Source organism: Astatotilapia calliptera, chromosome 5 (genome assembly GCF_964374335.1).
Source record: "Astatotilapia calliptera chromosome 5, fAstCal68.1, whole genome shotgun sequence".
NCBI classification, from domain to species: domain Eukaryota; kingdom Metazoa; phylum Chordata; class Actinopteri; order Cichliformes; family Cichlidae; genus Astatotilapia; species Astatotilapia calliptera.
The window spans coordinates 35,078,279-35,101,564 of record NC_137426.1 but is presented as its reverse complement, the minus strand read 5'-3'; the positions used below and the strand labels follow the sequence as shown (position 1 = coordinate 35,101,564).

At 42.3% G+C, this 23,286-nt stretch overlaps 3 protein-coding genes across 3 annotated transcripts; 1 reads left to right on the top strand and 2 right to left on the bottom strand.

The window, feature by feature from the left end:
- Nucleotides 1–413: 413 nt before the first annotated feature.
- Nucleotides 414–13,510, bottom strand: nuf2 (UF2 component of NDC80 kinetochore complex). Its single transcript, XM_026169037.2, has 13 exons — nt 13,284–13,510; nt 7,051–7,125; nt 6,591–6,667; nt 5,495–5,556; nt 5,210–5,307; nt 4,887–4,960; nt 2,690–2,783; nt 2,540–2,602; nt 2,316–2,453; nt 2,091–2,231; nt 1,059–1,234; nt 794–929; nt 414–722 (listed from the first exon to the last, which is right to left on the bottom strand). The coding sequence occupies exons 1-13, from the start codon at nt 13,404–13,406 to the stop codon at nt 615–617; spliced, it is 1,365 nt and encodes a 454-aa protein (XP_026024822.2). The 5' UTR covers nt 13,407–13,510; the 3' UTR covers nt 414–614.
- A 763-nt stretch (nt 13,511–14,273) lies between these two features.
- ap5b1 (adaptor related protein complex 5 subunit beta 1) lies at nt 14,274–19,233 on the top strand. Its single transcript, XM_026169034.2, has 3 exons — nt 14,274–14,573; nt 14,936–15,730; nt 16,866–19,233. The coding sequence occupies exons 1-3, from the start codon at nt 14,436–14,438 to the stop codon at nt 18,744–18,746; spliced, it is 2,814 nt and encodes a 937-aa protein (XP_026024819.1). The 5' UTR covers nt 14,274–14,435; the 3' UTR covers nt 18,747–19,233.
- c5h1orf50 (chromosome 5 C1orf50 homolog) lies at nt 18,895–23,267 on the bottom strand. Its single transcript, XM_026169036.2, has 5 exons — nt 23,068–23,267; nt 22,069–22,184; nt 21,883–21,969; nt 21,673–21,804; nt 18,895–20,193 (listed from the first exon to the last, which is right to left on the bottom strand). The coding sequence occupies exons 1-5, from the start codon at nt 23,114–23,116 to the stop codon at nt 20,008–20,010; spliced, it is 570 nt and encodes a 189-aa protein (XP_026024821.1). The 5' UTR covers nt 23,117–23,267; the 3' UTR covers nt 18,895–20,007.
- Nucleotides 23,268–23,286: the final 19 nt, after the last annotated feature.

Sequence of the window (23,286 nt, the reverse complement as noted above, 5' to 3'; positions counted from 1 at the left end):
TCATTCTGGCGCAAAGTGGGCGATAAACAAACGAGAGACGGGACGTGCGACAGAAAAGCTGATCAGCTGATCATTGATCAGTTTCATGATTGAAGTAGCAACAGGAGAGGGAGAGGAGAAGAGGCAGCTGTCCAGCGTAAAGACGCATTCTAGGCTAAGTATGGGAGAAATCTCATTCCTTTTAATCTCAGTACCGTGATGAAATTGCTTTCAGGACCATTGCCCAAGCAAGGGGGAGGGTGCATCTGACCTCGGCTGTAATTGGTCCAGCCCAGAGTTGATTAACCAGTTGTCCAGTCCACCACCTTTCATTGTTCATACCGTTACAAACAACATTGCCCCATAAAAACGAAAAATCACCGGTGGGCTGATGGCCAGTCCAGCTGTGTGAGGTTGTATTGTACTAGTCGGTCGATGTTTGACATCAGTCGTCTTCCTGGACTGGTTTTATTTATGTGTCAAAATTCAAGTTCATTAATGTACAAACTTTATTTATAGAATTTAAACACTCAGAAAGACAAAGTCAAGAGTAAAAAAACAAAAACACCCGACAGATTAGTAAATACAGGTTTTCAAAAAAAAAAAAAAAAAAAAAAGGGAAAAAAAGAGAGAGATTAGAAGTTTGCAGACATCTTGGTTAGACTGAGTTTCAGGTCCATGGTGTGCATCTCAATCCTCTTGTGGAGCTCATCCATGGATGTGGACAGTGTGTCATAGAGGGCCTGGACACAGAAGGGGATCGTGTTACTCTCAAACTATGAATGAACAGCGAGCAGACGGGAGCTACCTGTACCTGAGCCTTCTCTGTCTCTTTGCTGCACACGTCTCTCAGGCTCTTAATGCTGGTCTTCAGCTTCTGCGTCTCAGCGGAGATCTCTTGGATTTTGTCAGCCATGTCCTCACGCTTCTGGTGGATTTGGTCACACTGCCTGCAGAAAAGTTAAGTTTGGTTTTTAATATGTCAGTTTATCACATTTAAGTCTTTCGGAAATACAACGCTCTTGTGAATCTACCGCATCAGGAATCTTGCAGTTTATTAACTCCACTAAAGTTAATACCCCAACACTTCCTGAACGTGCTGCTCCTTCATCTCTCTCTTCTTCTGCCTGCGGATGTTCTGTTTGCACTCCTTATCCTGCTTCATGCCCAAAGCTCGCTTCAGCTGGCCTTCCTCCATGCACAGGTTCTTCAGCTCCTTCTGCTTCTTCTCATACTGAGCCATCAACTCCTGGTGCTACTCATTCACACAAACCACATGGATACACAAATCAATGATCAACTGCACTGATGAGTTTGAACTATAAACACAAGAATTTTATTTTATTTTTTTAAAAGCTAAATGACTTTATCTCCTATAATATAATAATATAGTGGTATATAAGGACTATATAGTGGTATATATAGCCCTTTGGCTGTGTCACATCAGCTCAGGTCAGAGAAGATTGAAAAGAGTCAAAAGCAAGTACAAATATGATTTTGGGCCTCAGTGCAGCTCAATCGTTCATCCTCTCTTTTGAAAAAAGCTGTATTAGTTCCTCTGTTTTATCCCTCACAAACAGCAGATGGATGGCGCTTCTGTGCTCATTGTCAGAAAATGCACAACTACAGGGCACTTGGGTAAGTACCAAAGTAACAAAGTGTCTTCATATTACTTTGACTTTCAATTTGTTTAAAGCAAAAACAATTTACTCAAGCATTGCAGCTCGGCAGCTTGTTACTGGATTAACAGGCTGATTGTTTTTGTGCTGCTTTCTTTTAATGAACTTCTGACAAGAAGAGAACTTCCCGTCAGTCACAGCTGGGCCGACAAGTTCTTCAAATCTCAATCCCCAAACGTTTAAGTGTGTATACAACTACTTACCGTCTCCATGCTGATAATAAATATGTCTGATATTAAATTAAATAGAATATACTGCAACAGTGCAGTGTATAAAAAAAAAAAAAAGCTCATAGGCAGTGAGCAAAAGCTTCAGGAATAGAAAAGAAAATATCAAACAGACATTACATAATTTTCTTCCAGGTGTCCCACTCTGTACATCCGGTCTATGTGTGTATAGATAAAGAAGAGAGCAGCTGCTCTGACATTGTACCTCTTCCAGCCGCTGCTTGGTGTTGCTCATGCTGCTCTCCAGGTCCTGCAGAAGGCTGCACATCTGCTGGATCTCAGCCTCGGTGTGAGTCACACCCTGCACCATGTTCTGGAGCTCCACCACACGCTCGTCTGTTTCTTCCTGAAAACAGCCATCATACACGTGGATCACAAACACATCAACTCAACGCAGCAGCTTTTGGAGTCAAAGACGTTTTCCACTCACAATGGAGTTCTTCATGTTCTTCACATTCTCCCTCATCTTCTCCATCTGGCTCTTTAGCTCCTCTGGAGACTCCACGATCTGAGACTTCAGTTTGCTGATGTCTTCCTTCAGGTTGCTGACATCTAGCTTCACCTGGGCCTGATGCACAAAAACTCGCACTTATATTTGCCAGTCAAAACTCCGAGTGCACACAGACAACAGTGTAAAGTGCTCGGGCAGCTTACCAGTTTCTGGGTCTTCTCTGCTATCGTAGCTTTCCACTCTGTGATGCTGTCGTTTTTGGCATTCTGAAAATAAAAGTGTTTTGTTTTTTTATTTACTGATGGCACACACAATACCTTTTACTACACTGAGCATGCTTCATCACCCCCTACCACTTCCTGGTATTCATGCATGGTGGTGGCCTGTAGCTCAGAGAGAGCAGCTGCCAGCTCATCAGCCTCAGCTTGTTGCTCTGGTGGGATGGTCCTGAGTAAGGACAAGACAAAGTGCAGTGCTTAGCCTGCATAACTGTTCATTTACTCATAAGAGACAATTGATAGATTATTAGTTAATCATTCTGTTGCTTTAAATAATTAAAAAAAAGAAAAAAAAAAAAAAAAGGGTCATACATTGTGCATTCCCAGACAGTGAGATCGGGAAATAACATGTCTAGTGATGCGCGAATCATGAACGAATCGTTCAATAATACTCGAGAATCACTTTACTGACTCATGAATCATGATTCACAAGCCCAACTGACTCACTGACTCATCCCTGTTGCTGTTAGCAGCAATGTGTCTAGCCTATAATTAAAATTGTGGAGAAAAACACAACATCCAGTATCGTAACAAAAAAATTTCTGCTCTGAACTGGAAGAAAAAACCCTGAGTAGAAGCTCACATCAAGAAAATAGCTCCTCGGTTCACAGTAGCATCGCTCTGCTAACATGCTAACAGCACATTTGAGCTCCTCACCCCCTCCCTTCCTGTGCTGAATCGTAAGCGTATCACTCAGGACTCGCTCACCCCCTCCCTTCCTGTGCTGAATCATAGACTGAATGGTTGTATCCCAATTCAGGGTCTGCAGCCTTAAAGTACACAGCCTTAACGGTCCACAAGGGCCGCGTACTCAAAGACCGCTAAGGCCGGAAGTGCGAGGCTTGTGAAATGGGAAGGTCTAGCCTCCGTTGCGCTGCCAAGGTTGCCTAGCAACCATGATACTAACAGCTGGAAACGTTTCATACAGCTTTGTTTGACAGAAATGAAGGAGAAAATGTTTTGTTCATTTGTTTGTTTGTTTCTAAGATAAAGGTCAGCTATTGAACGGCGTATATTTTAAAGTAAAGGCTTTAAAACCAAATTAGTACAAACGTCACTAATGTCACATAACTTTGCCAACATGTGGCCAACAGTAATGTTTTAATGTTGTTCGTTATTAAACATTTGCACATAAATAAGTGCCATAATAGTCAGTACTTAAAGTTTACTCTTCGGGCACCCCTCATCCGCCGTTTTTTTTCGGCAAAATTATCCACACCCAACGCATTGTGCATAATGCATTCTGGGATATGTTGGGCCATGAGGTCTACACCGCCACATCCTTAAAATTCAGGGAAATGAAGGACGCATTTGAGGGCCGCATTTTGAGCAACCTTCGAATTGGGACAGCCTTCGTTGCGTCGCTGTGACGTAATCGGCCTTAAAATGCGGCCTTTAAGGCTGCAGACCCTGAATTGGGATACAGCCAATGAATCACTCACTCACTCACCCCCTCCCGCCTGGCTCACAGCTTCTTCTTCTTCTTGGTTGGCAACCAATGTTAAGGCACATTACTGCCCCCTGGCTCACAGCTCAGTGGACATTTAGATGAGAAAATATATATTTAACACATTTAAGGAAAATAGTAATAAAATATAAAATAAAATAAATGTTTATTAAGCAATTTTGATAGGAAATTGCTTAATTTTAAAATGTTTCTGCTCTTTTTTGCTGTTTAGTTGTTTTCTTTTAGAATCATTCATCTTAGCAGTAGGATTTACATGAAAAGAGAAACAAATTAAGTTTGAGCGAAAATGTACATTTTTTTGCACTCTCTGGTCGACTGACTCAGTGAATCAAATGACTCATTAAAACTCGATTCAGTAAAAAGAATCAAATTTACCATCACTACATATGTCATTACTTTTCCATGTAGAAGCTCAGCCACATAAACTGTGTGGGAGATTCCTGTTGGACAGGGACCCATTTTAACACAGGGATCACCTTGTGTTGAAATGTAAGGGATCCCCTTACCTTAAATATCTGCCTATAGTGGCACACAGGGATCAGAGTTATCTTTTCTTGTGAGTGAGACAAACAAAAATTCAGTCTGTAGTTTCTCATTTTGAGCCTAAGCAAAAGGAAAGAGTTCTGATTAAGCAGACAGCCTTGGATTAGCTCTTCTTTCTGGAAAAATTAGCAGCTGTCTCCACTAATGAGCATAAAAATGTTATTAAATGGTTGTGGCCTGGATTGTTTCAGGGATGGCATGTTTTTCCAGCCATACACCAAACAACACCGACAAAAGTCACAGAATCGTTCCTCCACTTACGTCAGCATCTCAATCTTCTTCTCTGCCTCCCTGATGCCTTTAGTATAAGCCTGCAGTCTGTCCATGTCTGCCCGCTGAAAACACACAGAGCAACAGTATTACTGCGAGGCTAACAAACACATTGGAATGGTATATAAAATAATAATCCAACGTACTGAACCTTATTCTACTCTCATGATTAAAAGTGATTTGCAACATGTCGTCTAAAGTCTTAGTAAACGGGTACAGTTATGCACATCGGAGTCATTTATGAGAACAAAATGTTCATCCTTTATTTTACTCCCCATTCCACACAATTCTCTATGTTCCCCAAGAAAACATACAAATTTAGTCTGCTTCTCCAAGACGACCTCCATCCTCTGCTTTCTGAAGTGGAGAAAGTTCATGATGGCGCTCAGAATGGTTAGAGTCCTCTGTTTTTCTGGAGAAATCAGGCCAAGATTATCATCAAAGAAAATTGTACATTAAACACAATCTCTAAATTTGAATATTTGGGAGATCTAGACTGCTGATAAAAAAATAAAAAACAAAAAGACATTTGAATGTATGAGGGGTATTTTATGCAAGATACAAACCACAAACTATTGAATGAAATCAGTGAGACTTACTTGGAGCCAGCAGATCATTGAGTGAAAAATCATACACCAAACACATAGGCAGAAACTGCCGCCTAGAAAGAAACGATAAACACACAAAAAACATTTCACAGTTGTAAACTAAGATTAGACAAAACCAGCAGTGTACGCTACACTTTGTTCCCTCATACATGCAAAAATATCTACAGTTTGAACCTCTCTGCTTTATTTCAGGGTGCAGCACAATCATTTATTTCTCCATTTTACTTCACTATAGTGTTGGTGTGCATTTATTATTATTCAATTATAGTTTTGCATCATTTAAGTTCCCAAAAAAGTTCCATGTGAACAAAATATGGGTTTATGAGAGTTGCAGATTCATTCCTTCTGTTTTTATCTACATTTTATACAGCTTCCCACCTTCTACTGAGTTGGACTTGTAATAGAAATATTGATATTTGGCCCCAGTGAACTGATAATAATGTAATAGGAGGAAGTCATATGATATAGCAGGGGTGCCCAATCCCGGTCCTCGAGAGCCTGCAGCTTTTAGATGCATCCTTGTTCCCACACACCTGAATCAAATGAATGGCTTGTTATCAGGCCTTTGCCAAACATGATGGCATGCTGAAGAGGTAATCAAACCATTTGATTCAGCTGTGTTGGAGTAGGGATGCATCTAAAAGCTGCAGGATAGTAGCTCTCGAGGACTGGGATTGGGCAGCCCTGTGATATAGCATAGCCTAGCCAGGGCCTAACTGCCTACAGCAGGGGTGTCGAACTCCAGGCCTCGAGGGCCGGTGTCCTGCAGGTTTTAGATATCACCGTGGGTCAACACACCTGAATGAAATGATTAGTTCATTACCAGGCTTCTGGAGAACTTCAAGACATGTTGAGGAGGTCATTTAAATCAGCTGTGTTGGATCAAGGACACATCTAAAACCTGCAGGATACCGGCCCTCGAGGCCTGGAGTTCGACACCTGTGGCCTACAGGATCACACTGTGTCATCAGTCTCAATAACTGTGTTGAATAATCAAGGTTACTGTCACTCATCACAGTCATCGTGATTGGAATTTCTGCTATAACCAAGCAGCCTGATATCCCAGACAGAAAATGGGTAAACTCACATGCGTGTGTAGACACTCATGATAGCAGTTGCCCCTTCGTGATAGGCTGGATACTGAATGTTCTCCAGAAGCGGAACCTGTGGAAAACAAATTACAAATCCAGACCACAGACAAAAGAAACATCAGCTGCAAACTGAACATGTTGCATTTGCTCTCACATCAGAAATTGACATTCATACACTCAAAAGGTTCTATAATGTTTCTGTCTTCATAGCATTTTCACTGCTATGAAGACAGATCACACATATCAATTCAACTACAGGCACTGCAGACATAAAGGCTTGGATGCTGTGTGTCATATTTGAACACGTTCCTTCACTGTGAACTAAAATACAAGCTTGCAAAAAGGTCACAGATCTGCAGAAAAGACATCATCATCATCATCAAGCCAACTAAGAGAAGGAACATTCACTGTCTGAGCATTTTAGAGCAGAAGCAGAATTTGATATTTAACACTCACCATGGAGTGACACTCAGGCCTGAAACGATACAGGAGATGCAGCACTCTCATGTATAAGGTCTGAACTGCTTCTGGCTGTAAGAGAGGAAAGTGCTCTGTTAATGATCTTTTTCTCATCCTTTATCATATTCGACACTATGTTTCCACCTGAATCTCAGGGTACTAAAAGACAAACAGACTGAGGCTTACATTCACTCTTCAGTGTCCAAGAGTGCAAGAAGAGGTCCTCCTGCTACCCCTGAAATCTTGTCTCTCTTTGAGACATGACTTCAGTTTAAGAAACAAAGGGCAAAGTTTGTTCTGTGCAGAAGTAATAACCTGGGGTCAGGGCTCTGAATAAAGAGTATTTTCATTATTTGACTTCTTTGTAAATGTGACTGTGACCAGAATAGTTTACTGTTTTACAAATTTGGTTAGAGGGGTCGATTGCGCTCATTTTTTTTTTCTAAATTCTTTGAATGATTCAAAATGCAAAATAATCCTTATTTATCTTATACTGGACCTTGCTGAAGTCCCTCAATTTATATTCTATCTGAAACAAGCTAGTTTGACTTCCCCTACTTTAAGCCAATCTTCTTTTGATTGGATGTCCCTCATAAACAGGCCTGAGTAACTGAGATGACCATATTAGTGCTGTCTACTCTCAGTGAGCTTTTGACTCACAGAAATTAGTTGTTCACATACCTCAATATCAAATCCTGGCCATGTTTAATGTGAGCAGATAAGAATGAAACAGTATCCAAGGTGTGACCAAAAAGGTGTGAGCTGTTTTCAGCTGAAGCAGCCCATTTCCAAAACCGCACATCAGGTAAGGAGTAAGACCAGAAGAAAGACTGTCTTTCTTCCCTTCTCTCCAGCTCGTATGTATGGGGTTATATCAACAATCTGTATTCTACAAAGTGAGAGGTTACGTGGAAATAACGAGAAATGTGGCGTTTCCAATTCAGTAAAAGCATAGTAATTTTTTGTGCCAATACCCACCACACTGGACCAAGTACAAGAGGACATGAAAAGACTTTCACTGTAAGACCTCAAATGAGCTGGCACCACTTACAGTGGGGCAAAAAAGTATTTAGTCAGCCACCGATTGTGCAAGTTCCCCCACCTAAAATGATGACAGAGGTCAGTAATTTGCACCAGAGGTACACTTCAACTGTGAGAGACAGAATGTGAAAGAAAAATCCATGAATCCACATGGTAGGATTTGTAAAGAATTTATTCGTAAATCAGGGTGGAAAATAAGTATTTGGTCAACAACAAAAATACAACTCAATACTTTGTAACATAACCTTTGTTGGCAATAACAGAGGTCAAACATTTACTATAGGTCTTTACCAGGTTTGCACACACAGTAGCTGGTATTTTGGCCCATTCCTCCATGCAGATCTTCTCGAGAGCAGTGATGTTTTGGAGCTGTCGCAGAGCAACACGGACTTTCAACTCCCGCCACAGATTTTCTATGGGGTTGAGGTCTGGAGACTGGCTAGGCCACTCCAGGACTTTCAAATGCTTCTTACGGAGCCACTCCTTTGTTGCCCGGGCGGTGTGTTTTGGATCATTGTCATGTTGGAAGACCCAGCCTCGTTTCATCTTCAAAGTTCTCACTGATGGAAGGAGGTTTTGGCTCAAAATCTCACGATACATGGCCCCATTCATTCTGTCCTTAACACGGATCAGTCGTCCTGTCCCCTTGGCAGAAAAACAGCCCCATAGCATGATGTTTCCACCCCCATGCTTCACAGTAGGTATGGTGTTCTTGGGATGCAACTCAGTATTCTTCTTCCTCCAAACACGACGAGTTGATTTTATACCAAAAAGTTCTACTTTGGTTTCATCTGACCACATGACATTCTCCCAATCCTCTGCTGTATCATCCATGTGCTCTCTGGCAAACTTCAGACGGGCCTGGACATGCACTGGCTTCAGCAGCGGAACACGTCTGGCACTGCGGGATTTGATTCCCTGCCGTTGTAGTGTGTTACTGATGGTGACCTTTGTTACTTTGGTCCCAGCTCTCTGCAGGTCATTCACCAGGTCCCCCCGTGTGGTTCTGGGATCTTTGCTCACCGTTCTCATGATCATTTTGACCCCACGGGATGAGATCTTGCGTGGAGCCCCAGATCGAGGGAGATTATCAGTGGTCTTGTATGTCTTCCATTTTCTGATGATTGCTCCCACAGTTGATTTTTCACACCAAGCTGCTTGCCTATTGTAGATTCACTCTTCCCAGTCTGGTGCAGGTCTACAATACTTTTCCTGGTGTCCTTCGAAAGCTCTTTGGTCTTGGCCATGGCGGAGTCTGACTGTTTGAGGCTGTGGACAGGTGTCTTTTATACAGATGATGAGTTCAAACAGGTCCCATTCATACAGGTAATGAGTGGGGGACAGAAAAGCGTCTTACAGAAGACGTTACAGGTCTGTGAGAGCCAGAGATTTTCCTTGTTTGAGGTGACCAAATACTTATTTTCCACCCTGATTTACGAATAAATTCTTTACAAATCCTACCATGTGGATTCATGGATTTTTTTTTCACATTCTGTCTCTCACAGTTGAAGTGTACCTCTGGTGCAAATTACTGACCTCTGTCATCATTTTAAGTGGGGGAACTTGCACAATCGGTGGCTGACTAAATACTTTTTTGCCCCACTGTAAATCAGTTCAGATGTTCAGCAGGAGATGATCTTGAATATGAGACCACACCTAATAAAACAATAATGAACACCCGATTCTTTACTAGAATCAGTTTAAATGATCAATTGCAAAATCTGTTAAATCAGCAACTGTTTCCAGATGATTCATGTAGAAAATAAACAATTCAAAACCCAGTTGTATTCTTTTGGCTGTTATATATTTTACTGTATTTAGATCGCCTGTTTGCTGAACATTGAAATTGTGGGCAGTTCACTCATCATAATGACCTCAGCTCTATCCACCTTCGTTTCTATGGACAAAGAAAAAGAGTATTTTTTTCTGAACAAGACTTTTAATGCACAGTGAGTTATCAGGATCCCCCCAAGAACTTAGTGAGGAAACTTTAATACTTGAACAACTCGTCTTTAACATTACAATATTAACATTTTCTAATAATGATTTATCTATGTAACACAAAACAGCATAATGCAGTTAACTCAGCTCCACTTTTACATTCAAAAATAGTATATTATGCTACCATAAGCACAATATAATATTCTCAAGAGATGTGTAAGAAAACAAACTGTCATGTCTCTGCATCACGTCAGCATGTCAATTGTGAAATCAAACTAAAGACCTTTTAAGACTTTTCCAAGGAGATTCTTCAAAATTATCCTCTGTGTTTCTCCCTTTTTATTTGCATTTATCCACGACAAATTAATTAACTGCGTGAAACTGTAAAGAGACACACACACACACACACACACACACACACACACACACACACACACACACACGCGAAAAATAAATAAGGGACACCTCGTGGCCAGGGCCGGGCAACCCAGTTCACCCTTCCCAGTGTGGTGAATTTTGTAGCTCTTTTTTTGTGTGTGAAATTATTTTTTAACCATTTGACTTGAATTTGATTTAAGCAGATGCATATTCTTTGTGATATGACCATATGGGAAACAAATGATCATTTAGCCATTTATTTTTAGCTCAAAATGACAACATTAACACAGTAAAACAGGTCTCTTTCTTAAACAGAAGCCTGTCATGCTTAACTTTTGAGAATATAAGTAAATCTTTCTTTAAAAGAACTTTGTCCTGCTTAACTTAAAATAATATAAATTAATAGAAAACAATAGAAAAATATTCTTGTAACTGTGCACATTTAGTACAATTGGCTTCAGTTGAGGTATTATTTCAGCTTTTCTAAAGCTAATCAGCTGCTCCTGTTTGTAAACCCGCTTGTTCCCATGATTACGCATCTTAACTCATCATCATTATTAAAATATGTATTACTTTTATGTATTAGTGATCCATTTGTTGTAATCATCTATCCTTGCAGTTGGTTATTACACAAAATAAATTATATTATCACACTTCTGACCACATAGCGCTGATATTCACTGCACATGCCCATATTAACCTTAACCAGAGGGTTTAAAAAGGCAAACCAGTGTTTACATACCATATCTGCTTCTGCCGTGGCCTGGTGGACAAAAAATTGGTTAAGGGTTCCCCGAGCTTTCACGCCCCTCATGTTCTTCATGTGCCCACCACTAGAAGCATGCCTATGGAAAAAGTGCACCGGCACACAGTGCAGTGCGCTTTATAGGTGTTATCGTGCATTTTCCCAGCCAGGTGTTTTCCTTTTCCCATTCCTCCTTGTACTTTTGCAGCCTTTTTTCTTTCTCTGAAGGGAACAAACATTGCTGCTCTAATGCTGGGCTCACACTGTGCGATTTTTGGCCCATTTTGAGACGATTTTTGAGTCGTGTGACCGATTTGGTGATCGGCCCGAATTTGGCCTTCATCGTGCATCGTGTAGTATACGTGGGGTAACTGCTCACGCGCAAACACGTAAACGTCGGTGAAAAAGATGGAGCAGCATGGCTGTGCAGCGTGTGATCTGGACACAAGCGATGGAGGCACAACTTGTAGAACTTTGGAAAGCTCATCCGAGCCTTTTCGATGTGGCCTCACAAAATTATCACGACCACAACAACCGTGAAAATAGTTGGATTTACACTGCTGCTCAATCACAGCTGCCTGATTAATGTTTTTCATTAACAATTTAGCAAAGTTGATGGTGGTGGCGGTGTGCGTGTCTGTGTGCGGCGATACTGATCCGATACCGATACTCTGTACAAAAAAGTGTGAGACCCTGCATCGTGACCTACCAACTTCTAACCCCTGCGAGTCAATCGTGTAGTTTGAGCAGGAGCTGAATAACGTGATTGAAAAAAATAAATAAATAAATAAATAAAATAAAATAGCACAGTGTTTGCCCAGCTTTAGGTGTACTGTCGTCCGAGACTTGCAACGCAGTGTCGGCGTTTGTTTCCCTGTTGGCCATGCTTCTTGTTGTGGTCATCTGTTGTCTTCCGGTATTTTCTCCGTAAGCGACCTTTCCTCGACCAATGAGATGAGCGGTAATCTGAATTGTCATACTCGAATTGTCATAAGTGTGCTGTCAGCTCATTGGTCACAAAGCAGGAGAGGGGCTGGGAATTATGTTTTCAAACAAAGCGTTAATTCCATAAACATTTATAGACTACTTTTGATTCTCACTGTATTACGGGTAGTGATGTGCGATACAACTGATTTCCTTTCCGATCCGATACCAAGTAAAATTCAGGGTGGTATCGGCGATACTGATCCGATACCGATACTCTGTACAAAAACTTAATGTTTCATTGCATTTCATAATACAATATATAATTGTATTATGTAATTGTAATAATAACATAACCATATTGCTTCATAATGATTAGAGGACATCAGACAACTTGTTTTTATTGCTTAATAATGCAGAATAATCATATAGAAATAAAATAAAAAAACTGATGTTGTGCGCTATTTGAGCACATTGCCTGCCTGCAGCACTAAAGGACTCTGCGAGAGACATCTGTCTCGCCCTAGCAGCACCTGTCCCTGTCCTCCTCTTCTGTTTGCCTCAACATAAGCTTATCATATTCTGTGATATGATTTACTCCGAGGTGTTTGACGAGGTCAGTGGTGTTGCCACAACAACGTGTCCACACAGGACTCTGTTTGCGCTCAGCCATTGTTGTGAGTGTGAATGCCAGGGGCTGCAACACATTTATACAGTCGTATTCCGCATATGACTATGAAAGGCGTAAGAGGAAGTAGTTCCTTCCAAATTAGACGATTCGAATTGTATAGTTTCTTTCCACTGCGTTCATTTTAATGGAAAAACTACAAATTTACCCCAGAGTACTAAAATATCGATATAATATGAGAATTGATTCTAGAACATAAATTGCTGGTATCGAAGAATCGATATTTCAGTATCGATCCGCACACCACTAATTACGGGACAAAGTGTGTCCCTTATTAGCTCAATACTGGACGTGTACTTTTGTTTCTAAATACGGGACGATTCCGTTTGTTAAGGGCCGGTTGGCAACCCTAAATGGAACATACATATTAATTTGGCCCGTAATACCAAATCTAAAATCAAATGACAATGAGCCTTTCCAGCTCATGATGTAATTTGCCTTTCCGGGCTTTACCTTCTTTCTAAACCGCGGAACATTTTGTAGGTAGACTCTGTAACACCGAGCGGACCTTACCTTTGGATGAGGAGTCAAGTCGCTCTTTGTAAAGTGTTTTGCTTCTTGACCAGTGAGAACTTCAGTTCGATAAAAGTTCACTATCGCATCCGCTGTGTATACAGGAAAAGTGTTTTCAGCCATTGTCGCAAATAAATTGGAAAAATAAAGCGAATGCAAAGAACTGAAAACGTCAACTGTAGCCAAGGATAAAACTGGCGCCTTCCTTATTTATTTTCAGTCGGGAGATCTGATTGGTTATCGTCACTTCTTCTGTTGTGAGTAAAATATTACTTTATGTACTGGCGCCATCTAGCGCTTAAACCAAGTGACTGTTTTGATTCGGGTGACAATTAAGAAAATTAAACAGTAGCAAATTTACAACTATAATAATAATGATAATAATGATAATAATAATAATAACAATGATATAACAACAACAACAACAACAATAATAATAATAATAATAATAATAATAATAATAATAATAATAATAATAATTATTATTATTATTATTTTATGAGTATTTATATGATGAGTTCCTTCAGAAAAATACAACAACAAAAAACAAACAAAGATACAAACAAGAACCCTGTAGTTAAGATGTTGTCAATGTGGTGGCGAGACTAAAATTTAAAAGTTTCCCTCGCTGTTTTATGCTCGGGTTTTTCATATGAAAAATGAAATCTCACTTTATTACACAGAATCATGACATGTTAAATTTTTTAATGAGGACCATGCTGTTTCCTGAGCTTCTGATGCACTTCTGACTTTCAAGGAACTGAGGCACTGAGCTTAGTTGACCGGGATTCTACATTCAGTGGCTGTGTCCTAATTCAAGGGTAGGAAATTCAGGGGTAGGGTGGATCCTTCGAAGCATGCTACCCCTGAATTTGGACACAGCCACTCGCTCTTTAGAGATATGCCTTGGTTTAAAAAATTTTTTTCTTTGGATATATCCTCCAAAGCAACAGGGGGCGGTAAATATAGCACTGCAAGTATTAAATGTGCGCGTGACACAATACGGAAACGGCAACTATCAACAGTGGATGCTGTATGTTTGCGAAGCCTGGTTTCTTTAATTATCAAAGACAACTTTGCTAGCAGCGGATTTCAGTAACAGTTCCTGAAATGATAACTTGCAAGCCGATAAAGTTTTGGATTTGAGAGACAATGGCGGCGAACTGGGCCGAGAGGATTTCTGCTTTCTCCCGCAGACCGTCCGGCTTCCTCTCCGGGACCACCGCGGAGGCTTTCCTGGCGGAGTTGCTCCGCGAGCTCCGCGATGACAGAGCCACTTACAGCGTTAAGGTAAATATAGTGAACAGAAAGCGTCGGTATTGTGTCAGCTGGCAAACATGTACAGTGCAGTGTGTCATATTCATTGTCTGTTCCCTTATTTCGCTCTGGAACGTGTGTACCTTAGCCACTGACACTAAATTAGCCTTGTTTGACTCTCTACATTCGCAAGACAGCAACGAGCAAGCTGTGTTGTTTGGTAGCTATGGGATACGGAGAAGTTTGAAAATGTAAAGCAGTAACATATATGTGACTGTACTTACAGACTTGCTGTTTTTTTTTTAAGGATTTGTGGCAGTAACCTGGCGGAAGGCCAGGCAAGCTAATGTTTTTGTGTGCAGTGTTCTTATCTTCTATGTGTTTCCCACTCGCAGATCCTCCTGCTATCGCCGCTGTGTGAGCACCCCACCCTGCTGTGTTGTTCGGACTCTGTGGGTGAGGAGACAGCCCTGGAGCTCATGTCAGTATTCGCCCAGTGTCCTCCTAAGTCTGTCCAGTTTCGTTGTCACCTCCTCCTGGCTCTCACCTCCGTCCTCATCTGCACTTCCTGTGTGAAGAGCCACTCCCGTGCATCTCTAGACTTTCTGGATGTGCTCCTTCAAATAGCCCAGGACACCAGCGACATCCATACGGATGGCAGCCAGCGTCCTCTTCGGGCAATAGCCTGCGAGTGCCTGCGGGAACTGGAGGCCTGCTGCCCCGGCCTCCTCTCCCAGCGCCTTGAGCTCTTGGGTGGACTCTGGCAGCAGGAAACATCGAGGCTCCACCAGGCTTACGCGGAGCTTTACACTCTGGTGTTAAGAAATGCCATCTATCAGCTCACCCAGGAAACAGGAGCTGGTGCTGAGCACCTTAAAGCCCTTCTGGGAGGGAACACATCAGCTGCATGGGAAGCAGACCAGGAGTCAGGCCTGGCAAGCAGCAAGGACTCAGCCATACTGTCTTCTCTCATCCTGGGACCCATGGGTACAGTACCAACTCTGCACACCGGCCCTGACTGTAAGGAGCTGCGATCAGTCCTCTCCACCCTCCTGGATGAGTCCTACCTGCTCACTCCTCTGTGTCAGGCTACACTATTACATAGACTGACAGAGGTGGTTGCCATGGTGCCTGGAGTCCCTCCAGCTATATTCAGGACTCACCTGCTGCGGCTCCTGGGCACCAGTGAGGTTTGTGTTACATGGAATGAATTGAAGGGGGAGGGGAATCAGTAAAGGATGAAGTGCTGTGATTCCTTAAAGCAGGAAATTAGTTGGCGTTTTTGCACTTCTAGTTCCTTGTTTATAATCTGACTGGGTTTTTGGTTAGATGGCTGAAAGTGTGTGGTTAAGTCTTTCAGCATTTGCATGTCTTGTTCTACAAGATAAAATATGTTGGTGTCTGTCCTCAACTTTGAAGGTACCGTCAGTCAATTTTAAAGTTATTTAATAGGGGGAAAAAAAGAATATTATACTCATCAATATATATATTGATTAGTGTGTAATTACATCTTCCAACAATTTGATGAGGAAACCACCCTGATCCCACGCCATATTTTGAATAAATCAAGTTTTGCCTGTTTGCCTAGAGACCAGTCACATACGTAAGACGTCAAAGGCAGAGGAGAAGAGAAGTAGTAGTTGTTTGCATGTTGTGGAGGAACATTTCAATTTATTCCTGCACCTTCAGACTCATTATATGAAGCGCCTTACATGTTTTATCGTCAGAGAAGCGGTCCCCTCCAGCAAAGACACAGAAAACGCAACACAAAGCGACAAAACCACCACTATCATAATGAAACGACACCCTCTTTCTCCTCGCCTCGAGCCTCATGTTCTGAATTGAAGTCATTTACATTTTATGACCTAATTTATTTCCAAGTGTTACTATTCATATATGTTAATATATAGTGTATACAAAAATGTGCTTTTTACACAAACACCACATAACGCCAGCCTGTCGTGGCCGTTATGGGACACAGCTTATATTTCATGGTTTTGATCTCTCTTGACTAAAACGTGTTCTACAGCAGCCACCGTAATGAGATTACATACTTGAATTAAAGGTTAAGAAAACAGAACTGAGGTGCGTGGAATATCCACAGGCCCCGTTGTGTGGAGTAATGGGCTATTGTTAAAAGAAGACATTTTTCTGTTTCAGTCTGATCGTTTCAATTCAAAACACGATTTATTCTAAAAACTTGTTATTGATTACTGCCAAATATGTGTTTTCTGTTTTTCTTTTTAATAAAACAAATTGTCTTTCCCTTTGGTAAGTTTTGGGATGTGATCAGTCTGATTGTTTTGGTGTTTTTCATGCCGTCAGGTGAGCCTCCTTCATGCCACTCTGCTGCTGAAGTGTGCCTTCACAGACAGCCTGTTCAGCTCTGAAGACGAAGCCTTCATCCTCAAACGGCTAGTGGTGCTCTCCCAGCACCTGCTCCTGAGCACGCCTGAGAAACTCTTCTACATGGACTGCATCCTGCACTTCCCGGAGAACCGGCCCATCAGCTGCGGCGACGGTGACGAGACCCTCCCCGTGCTCCTCACGCCGCAGCTCGCTTCAGCTCTGGTCCCCACCGTGTTTAATGACAGCGCCACCCTGCTCGCCCGGTTCAACATGCTATCCCTGGTGTACCTGGAGGAGGGGGAGGAAGGCCAGGGAGGCCAGGGGCTGGCCTACCTCTACGAGCACCTGAGCTCGCTGCTGAGCATGGTGGAGAACGGGTGCGGCAGAGAGCTCGTCGTCACCTTCTTCAGAGCGGCCTTCCTTTTCCTGTATTATTTCTGCCACGTGGAGCGTTACTCCAACGACCTGACCAAGCAGCTGTGTCAGCTCTACCTCAACCACACCAAGCTGGCTCCACATTTCATCAACCTGGCTGACCAGACCCAGGACAGACTGTCTGAGTCCAGCTGGTCTGTGGGGCTCCTCAAAGCTCTGCAGAGGGTCATTACTGAGGCACCGCTAACCCAGCTCACCTCACACGACCTCAGCCGGCACCTCAAGATGCTGGCCCGAGTGGCGGAGGAAGGAGAGATCATCCAGCAAAGCACCCTCACCTTCCTCTCCAGCATCATCACTCCCTCGTCATCCTCGTTGTGCACAGGTGGTGATTGGCGTCTGGGAAACGAAATCCTCAGGGTCTGCCGCCATCTGCTCGTCCACCCAAGTCTGGACTCGCTGCTGACTCCTCTGGCTGACGTCCTGCAGCTCCTCGTCTGCCACTACGCAGACATGGAGATCCAGGACCACGCCCGTCTCTACTACACCCTCCTGACCACGCTGTCAAGGGAGAAGCTGGCTGGGGTGTTGGCACAGGGCATGGAAGAGGGAGGGCGTCAGGACAAAAAGCAGTCACTGTCCTGCCTCATAGGTGAGGGGCTGACGAGCACACTGACCATCCAGCAGACAGAGAGAGCTGTATTCAGGCTGATCGAGGCCCCTCCTGAGCCACGAGCAGGAGACATAAATTCAAATGAAGTACAGAAAGGCCCGGAGGAGGCGAGCGCATCGATGGAGGCCTACAGAGATCAATTCAGTGACTCCAGCTTTGCTTCAGAGATCACCTTACAGTACCAGCTGGTCCACATCAACTCTCATGACTCTCACTTCGATCAACTCTTTAGCATCCGCCTTCACTTCAGCCTCACAGACCATCACTACGAGGAGCTGGGCGACATCAGCGTCCCATGTCTTCTCAGAGAGAGGCCGTCGGCCATAGTTCAGCTAACACTGAAGCCCAGGAAGCCTTACCCTACCAGCCTCCACGCCAGCGCCATCTTCACCTCTCCAGATGGCCATACATGGCACACCACCCTACCTGACATCCATGTGGCTTTCCAGCAAACTTTCCTGCCTCTGCCTGTCCCCTCAAACTGGGGACGAGGCGGCACACTGAGCGTGTTCGAGGGTTTGTGGGACGAAATCTGCTCAGAGAGCGGAGACAGTGCTATGAGCCTATTCTGCTGCCAGCTGAAGGAAGCAGCTCTAAATACACTGGTGGAAAAGCACTTCCTCCCCTTCCTCATATCAGACGCGTCACATAAAGAAGAATTCAAAGTGCTCTTCTTCCTCCCACCACGCTCTCACATCCTGCTGAAGGTAAGCTCAGAGGAGGACGCCGTGCACTTCAACATTGCCACGGATAACTGGGAGCTTCTGTCTCATATTAACTCTTACCTTCTAAAAATTACATCATTATAGGAAGACACGCTCAGCTGACTGTGATGGACAATATTTTAAAAATAGAAATGCACTTTTAACATCCATATTTTTCAAAGTAAGATGTAAATGGGACTGACTGGGGACAGTTGATTTAAAATGAAGAAATTGCACTTTGATTTTGTTGATATGCAATTAAACAAACATGAAATGACAGTTTATTTTCTGGAGACAAAAAATCTCATCTTTACACTTTTATTTTTAAGAAAAGCCAATTTATAACTTACGAGTGTGCAAACTCATCAATTAACCATTGTTGCCCTCACTTCTGTACCAGTAATGCAATTGTTTATATTAACAGTGGCCATATTTGATTACTGTACAGTGATGTTAAACAGTAAAGTAATCATTAGGAACATCCCGAACACTGTCATGTATTAGCCATTGGTCTAAATATTGGTAGTGGTCTTCTCTCTTTTGGCTGAAAAGCTAGAAAAAATAAAGACACCGGAGAAACATGCTTCAACCACAAGTGTTGACATTGTAGTTTGTCCACTAGAGGGCACTGATGGAAATGCCACAGGGACGACAACCAGCTGACTCGTCCAGTCAGACCATAAACAAGTAAGTTGTCACATTATCCTAGTCCTCACTCATAAATAACTACACATAGCACATTTGGGAAATCTCTTGTGTGCATGAAAAAAAATATTGGCTTTTTTAAATCACCATATATCAATATTGTCTTACAGTTGGGCTTTAATCAAGAGCCCAAGTTTCAAGAATACAGCTGGATAAGGTGCCTTGTTTCACCACTAATGGTGCTAAAAAGCTAAACCTTTCGGAGTGGTTCAGTTTTTTCTTAAACTCTATGCTAACCTAGAATTCTGCTGAAAAATTGCAGACTGATGCTGTACTAACATGAGACGCAGAAGTACAATTCCTTTTGGTGAGAAAAGCTGGATGTCAGCTTCTTGTGTTTTTGGATGAGCTCTGTGGTGCAGCTTTATATCTGATCCTTGTGCTGAAGGTTGGTGGAATATTCTGCTACACGAGTTCTAATAAATGCTCTCATACAGTAAAAGTGTCCAGACACAGTCTATCAGAGATTTTCACTTTTAGAAAAGATTTGTGTGTGTGTACAAACATAAACTTAACAAGCTGTGTCCTTAAGGCAACATGAGAAAGTCGGTGAAGCTTTTGTGACTGACACGAGCAGTTCTGGAATCCTTTAAGACTAGCGTTAGCATCTGGCTCATGTCCTTGAAAAGCCCAGTGTGTACAAGTTGGAGCAGTCTGTTCTTTATTCAGTGAGGCCTCTGAAGTTGGGTCCTGCGTACGTAGGTAAGGCTGTCTGCTGGCTGACGAGTTTGTCCATGACGGCAAGCTCCGCGTCTCTCTTCTCCACCTCGTCGAAGGGGGTCCACGACATGTCGTGTTGAAGTTTGAATGCACCAAGAAATGGGTGAGGGGAGCTTGGACCCCATTCCTGTGGAGGAGAGGAGAGGACTGTCATAATAAATAGAATATGTTTTGAGATCAAAAATCCACCATGAAGGAAACTCTCTTCATTGTCCTTTAGTTTGCTAACGTTCAGCACATCAAAGTCTGCAATACCGACAGCTTTTCTTTATGTTTGTAAAACGATTTCACGTAAATACAAACTGCAGTCCAGTGAGGTGATGTAACAGAAAAGCTCTGATCACGGTTCTGTCAGATTCACTTTTTTTTGTTTTAGTCCTGTTGTCATTTATTAGCCACATGCTGCTTTACACATAATGATTTCTAGTTTCGGGTTACAGTTTATTGGTGTAACGCTGGTATCAGATCAGTATTTGGTATGGACAGAAATCAGGAGCTAAGGAATCGAATAAGAAAGAAAAAGAGTAGCATTGGCGGTATCTCTAATTCAAACAAATAAAAAACGTAGGAGTTTTATCCAAATTGGATAAAATTCTAAAAAGCTTATCCTGCTACATTTTTTTTAACAAATGTTTTACATTTACAATTGAAAAGGTTAATCTTCTTAAAACCAGTTTGTGCTTCCAAAACTGTTGGGTTTAGATTTTATTATTGTCATTTGTATTAGGAAACATTTAACCATATATGCTTAGAGGTGTATAATCAATTGTGTAGTGATAGGTTGTGTGATCTTTAACAGGCTACAGAGGCTTGGTGTGTATTCCACACTAGAATGCACACCTACATCCTGGGAGCATGGGAAGAGGTCGCATCTTGTCTTAATTGTTTTATGGTAGGATTAACGTAGCTACGTCTGTTCTAGTCTAAGTGCTTTTCTGTTTAGATGAACTGCTGGACTTCCTCACCGGGGGGGGGTCTACCCTCTTCCTGACCAAGGATGTTTGCCTTCATGTTATATGACCCTTTGATCAGCAGTAACACTAACACACACACACACACACACACACACACACACACACACACACACACACACACACACACACACACACACACACAGAGTATTCTTTGTTTACATGTATACCTATGTAAGATGCTATATGTTAATGACCCTATGCATATTCATGTAACCACAATAAAAGGAGTGCGATGGGGAGCCTGGCTGAGAGTCTGACAGAGGTCAAGTGGTGGAACGACACTTGGCTCCAGCCAGGTCTCCCTCATGCATGAGTAAACCAGAGAACTTTGGTGCCTTGAGTCTTGCTTTTTGCTGCGTGGCAGATTGTCCTTAACGTTCCAGCGAATAGGTTTATGCTACAAACCTATCATTAATCATCCACAGCTGCAGCGTAACCAGCCACATCCAACCTGAGCAACCTGATCATCTGATTTATCAGCTCCCTTCTGGCTGCACGACCTTTGAACACTAACACACAGACGTGCAGCGTCACGTTGAGTATTCACGTGTGTGATGTAACAGCTGCTGTACTGGAGTTTTGTAACTGCTGTCAGTCTGGGCTGACATAACATGAACAAGGCTGGTGCCTACCATAGGCGAGAGGATGGAGAAGTATTTCTGTCCCGATGGCCTCTGATAGAGGTAGTAGATGTTGCCTGGCTTTTTCACAATGTTACAGGCAGCGTGGTGCAGTTCAGAGTCTCTTTTGGCTTCTTCCAAAGCCTAGCAGAGAAGCAAAGATGTTGCCTTTAGATCAGAGCAACGTGACCATGCAGCTCATCCAGCGTGCACGGCTCTTACCTTCCTCGCCTGCTCCTGCAGGTATCTGATCTGGTCTGCAATGACTGTCAGTTTGTTGCAGGCATTGGCTTTTACAAACTCATCTCCCTGGGGGGGGGAAACAAAACACATATTCAGATATAACACATATTCATTATGAGAATAACCTGAAAGTAAAAAATAACAAAAACTGAGTCCAATCCACACCTTCTGGACTTGCTCTGCAAGAGCAACCAGATTCATGGGGTCTCCAACTCTGTTGGTCTGGTAGGAACTAACCAGTTCCAGCCCACTGGGAGCACTGCTGCTCTCAACCAGAGTCACTGCAAAAAAATAAAATAAAAATGAAAAACTAAATAGTAGATTGTTTCTTAAATATGGTGCTGCCTTCATGGCACATTTGAAAATCTGCTAAATAAAGAATTCATTGTTTTTTGTTTTGTTTTTTCCAGCATAGCTTACACACTTTATGTAAACACATGTAGCCAATATATCTATTGTAAATTAGTATTTACTACCTAAACGTTTCACATATATATATATATATATATATATATATATATATATATATATATATATATATATATATATATATGTGTGTGTGTGTGTGTGTGTGTGTGTGTGTGTATCGGGGGAAACTTGGGCTTCAGTCTTACTGATATATCACATTTTCTCCTCCCTAATAATGATGACTGGTATTACAGAAGTTCATAGAAAAATAAAAATTATCAACATTTCAGAATTGCAGTACCTTTAAGATGAAACAACCTTTGTCTCAGCACATTTATTACAACTTTCTAACGTCTAAAGTTTTAAACTCCATGTAGAGACGGGGTTAACCTGCTGGGAGCAGCTTCTATACGAAAAGCTACAGGAGTCCTACCTCTGAACACTTCCTCACATGTGACACAATAATGTTATTAAAACACTAACACCAAATTATTTTACATGCACACGGTCCCCCGCCTCGCTGTTGGGCTCACGCAGCATTTCAGTAACCACGCAGACTGCACTGGTTACGCATGTAATGTAACTCTAGAAAATGCTAACCCACACGCTCAGCATGAACTTGAGTGTCTAGTTGCGAGTACAGTTCAGCTTTTACTTAAACAGAGGGTCAGCTCGTGTGACAGTGCGTACAGTCAGATAACCGAGAAAAAGGATTCACGTGAGATTTTTGATCAAGTAAGTGTGTACATGTGTTACCTGTTGTGGTTTTCTCGGGCTGGTTAGGCAGGCTGACCGTCCTGTCCATGTCGTCTTCCTTGAAGTTTTACTATAAACTCCTCTCTCGAGTAATATCAATAATCACAACCTATCTTTAGGCTGTCCACTTGCCTGTTTTGCAACCAACTCGTATTCAACTAAAAATACTGTAGGGATCACTGGGTCCTAATCTCCGCCCCGTTCTGCTCAAAATAGTTG

Excerpts from the sequence above, each read along its gene's own strand:
- nuf2 (XM_026169037.2), bottom strand. The coding sequence starts at position 13,406 with ATGGCTGAAAACACTTTTCCTGTATACACAGCGGATGCGATAGTGAAC. Across the intron at positions 5,308-5,494 it reads CAATGATCTGCTGGCTCCAA|AAAAACAGAGGACTCTAACC; the intron begins GTAAGTCTCACT and ends TGATTTCTCCAG. Across the intron at positions 2,232-2,315 it reads AGAACATGAAGAACTCCATT|GAAGAAACAGACGAGCGTGT; the intron begins GTGAGTGGAAAA and ends GGCTGTTTTCAG.
- c5h1orf50 (XM_026169036.2), bottom strand. The coding sequence starts at position 23,116 with ATGGACAGGACGGTCAGCCTGCCTAACCAGCCCGAGAAAACCACAACA. Across the intron at positions 21,970-22,068 it reads TTGCAGAGCAAGTCCAGAAG|GGAGATGAGTTTGTAAAAGC; the intron begins GTGTGGATTGGA and ends TCCCCCCCCCAG. Across the intron at positions 20,194-21,672 it reads TCTCCATCCTCTCGCCTATG|GAATGGGGTCCAAGCTCCCC; the intron begins GTAGGCACCAGC and ends TCTCCTCCACAG.
- ap5b1 (XM_026169034.2), top strand. The coding sequence starts at position 14,436 with ATGGCGGCGAACTGGGCCGAGAGGATTTCTGCTTTCTCCCGCAGACCG. Across the intron at positions 14,574-14,935 it reads GAGCCACTTACAGCGTTAAG|ATCCTCCTGCTATCGCCGCT; the intron begins GTAAATATAGTG and ends TCCCACTCGCAG. Across the intron at positions 15,731-16,865 it reads GGCTCCTGGGCACCAGTGAG|GTGAGCCTCCTTCATGCCAC; the intron begins GTTTGTGTTACA and ends TCATGCCGTCAG.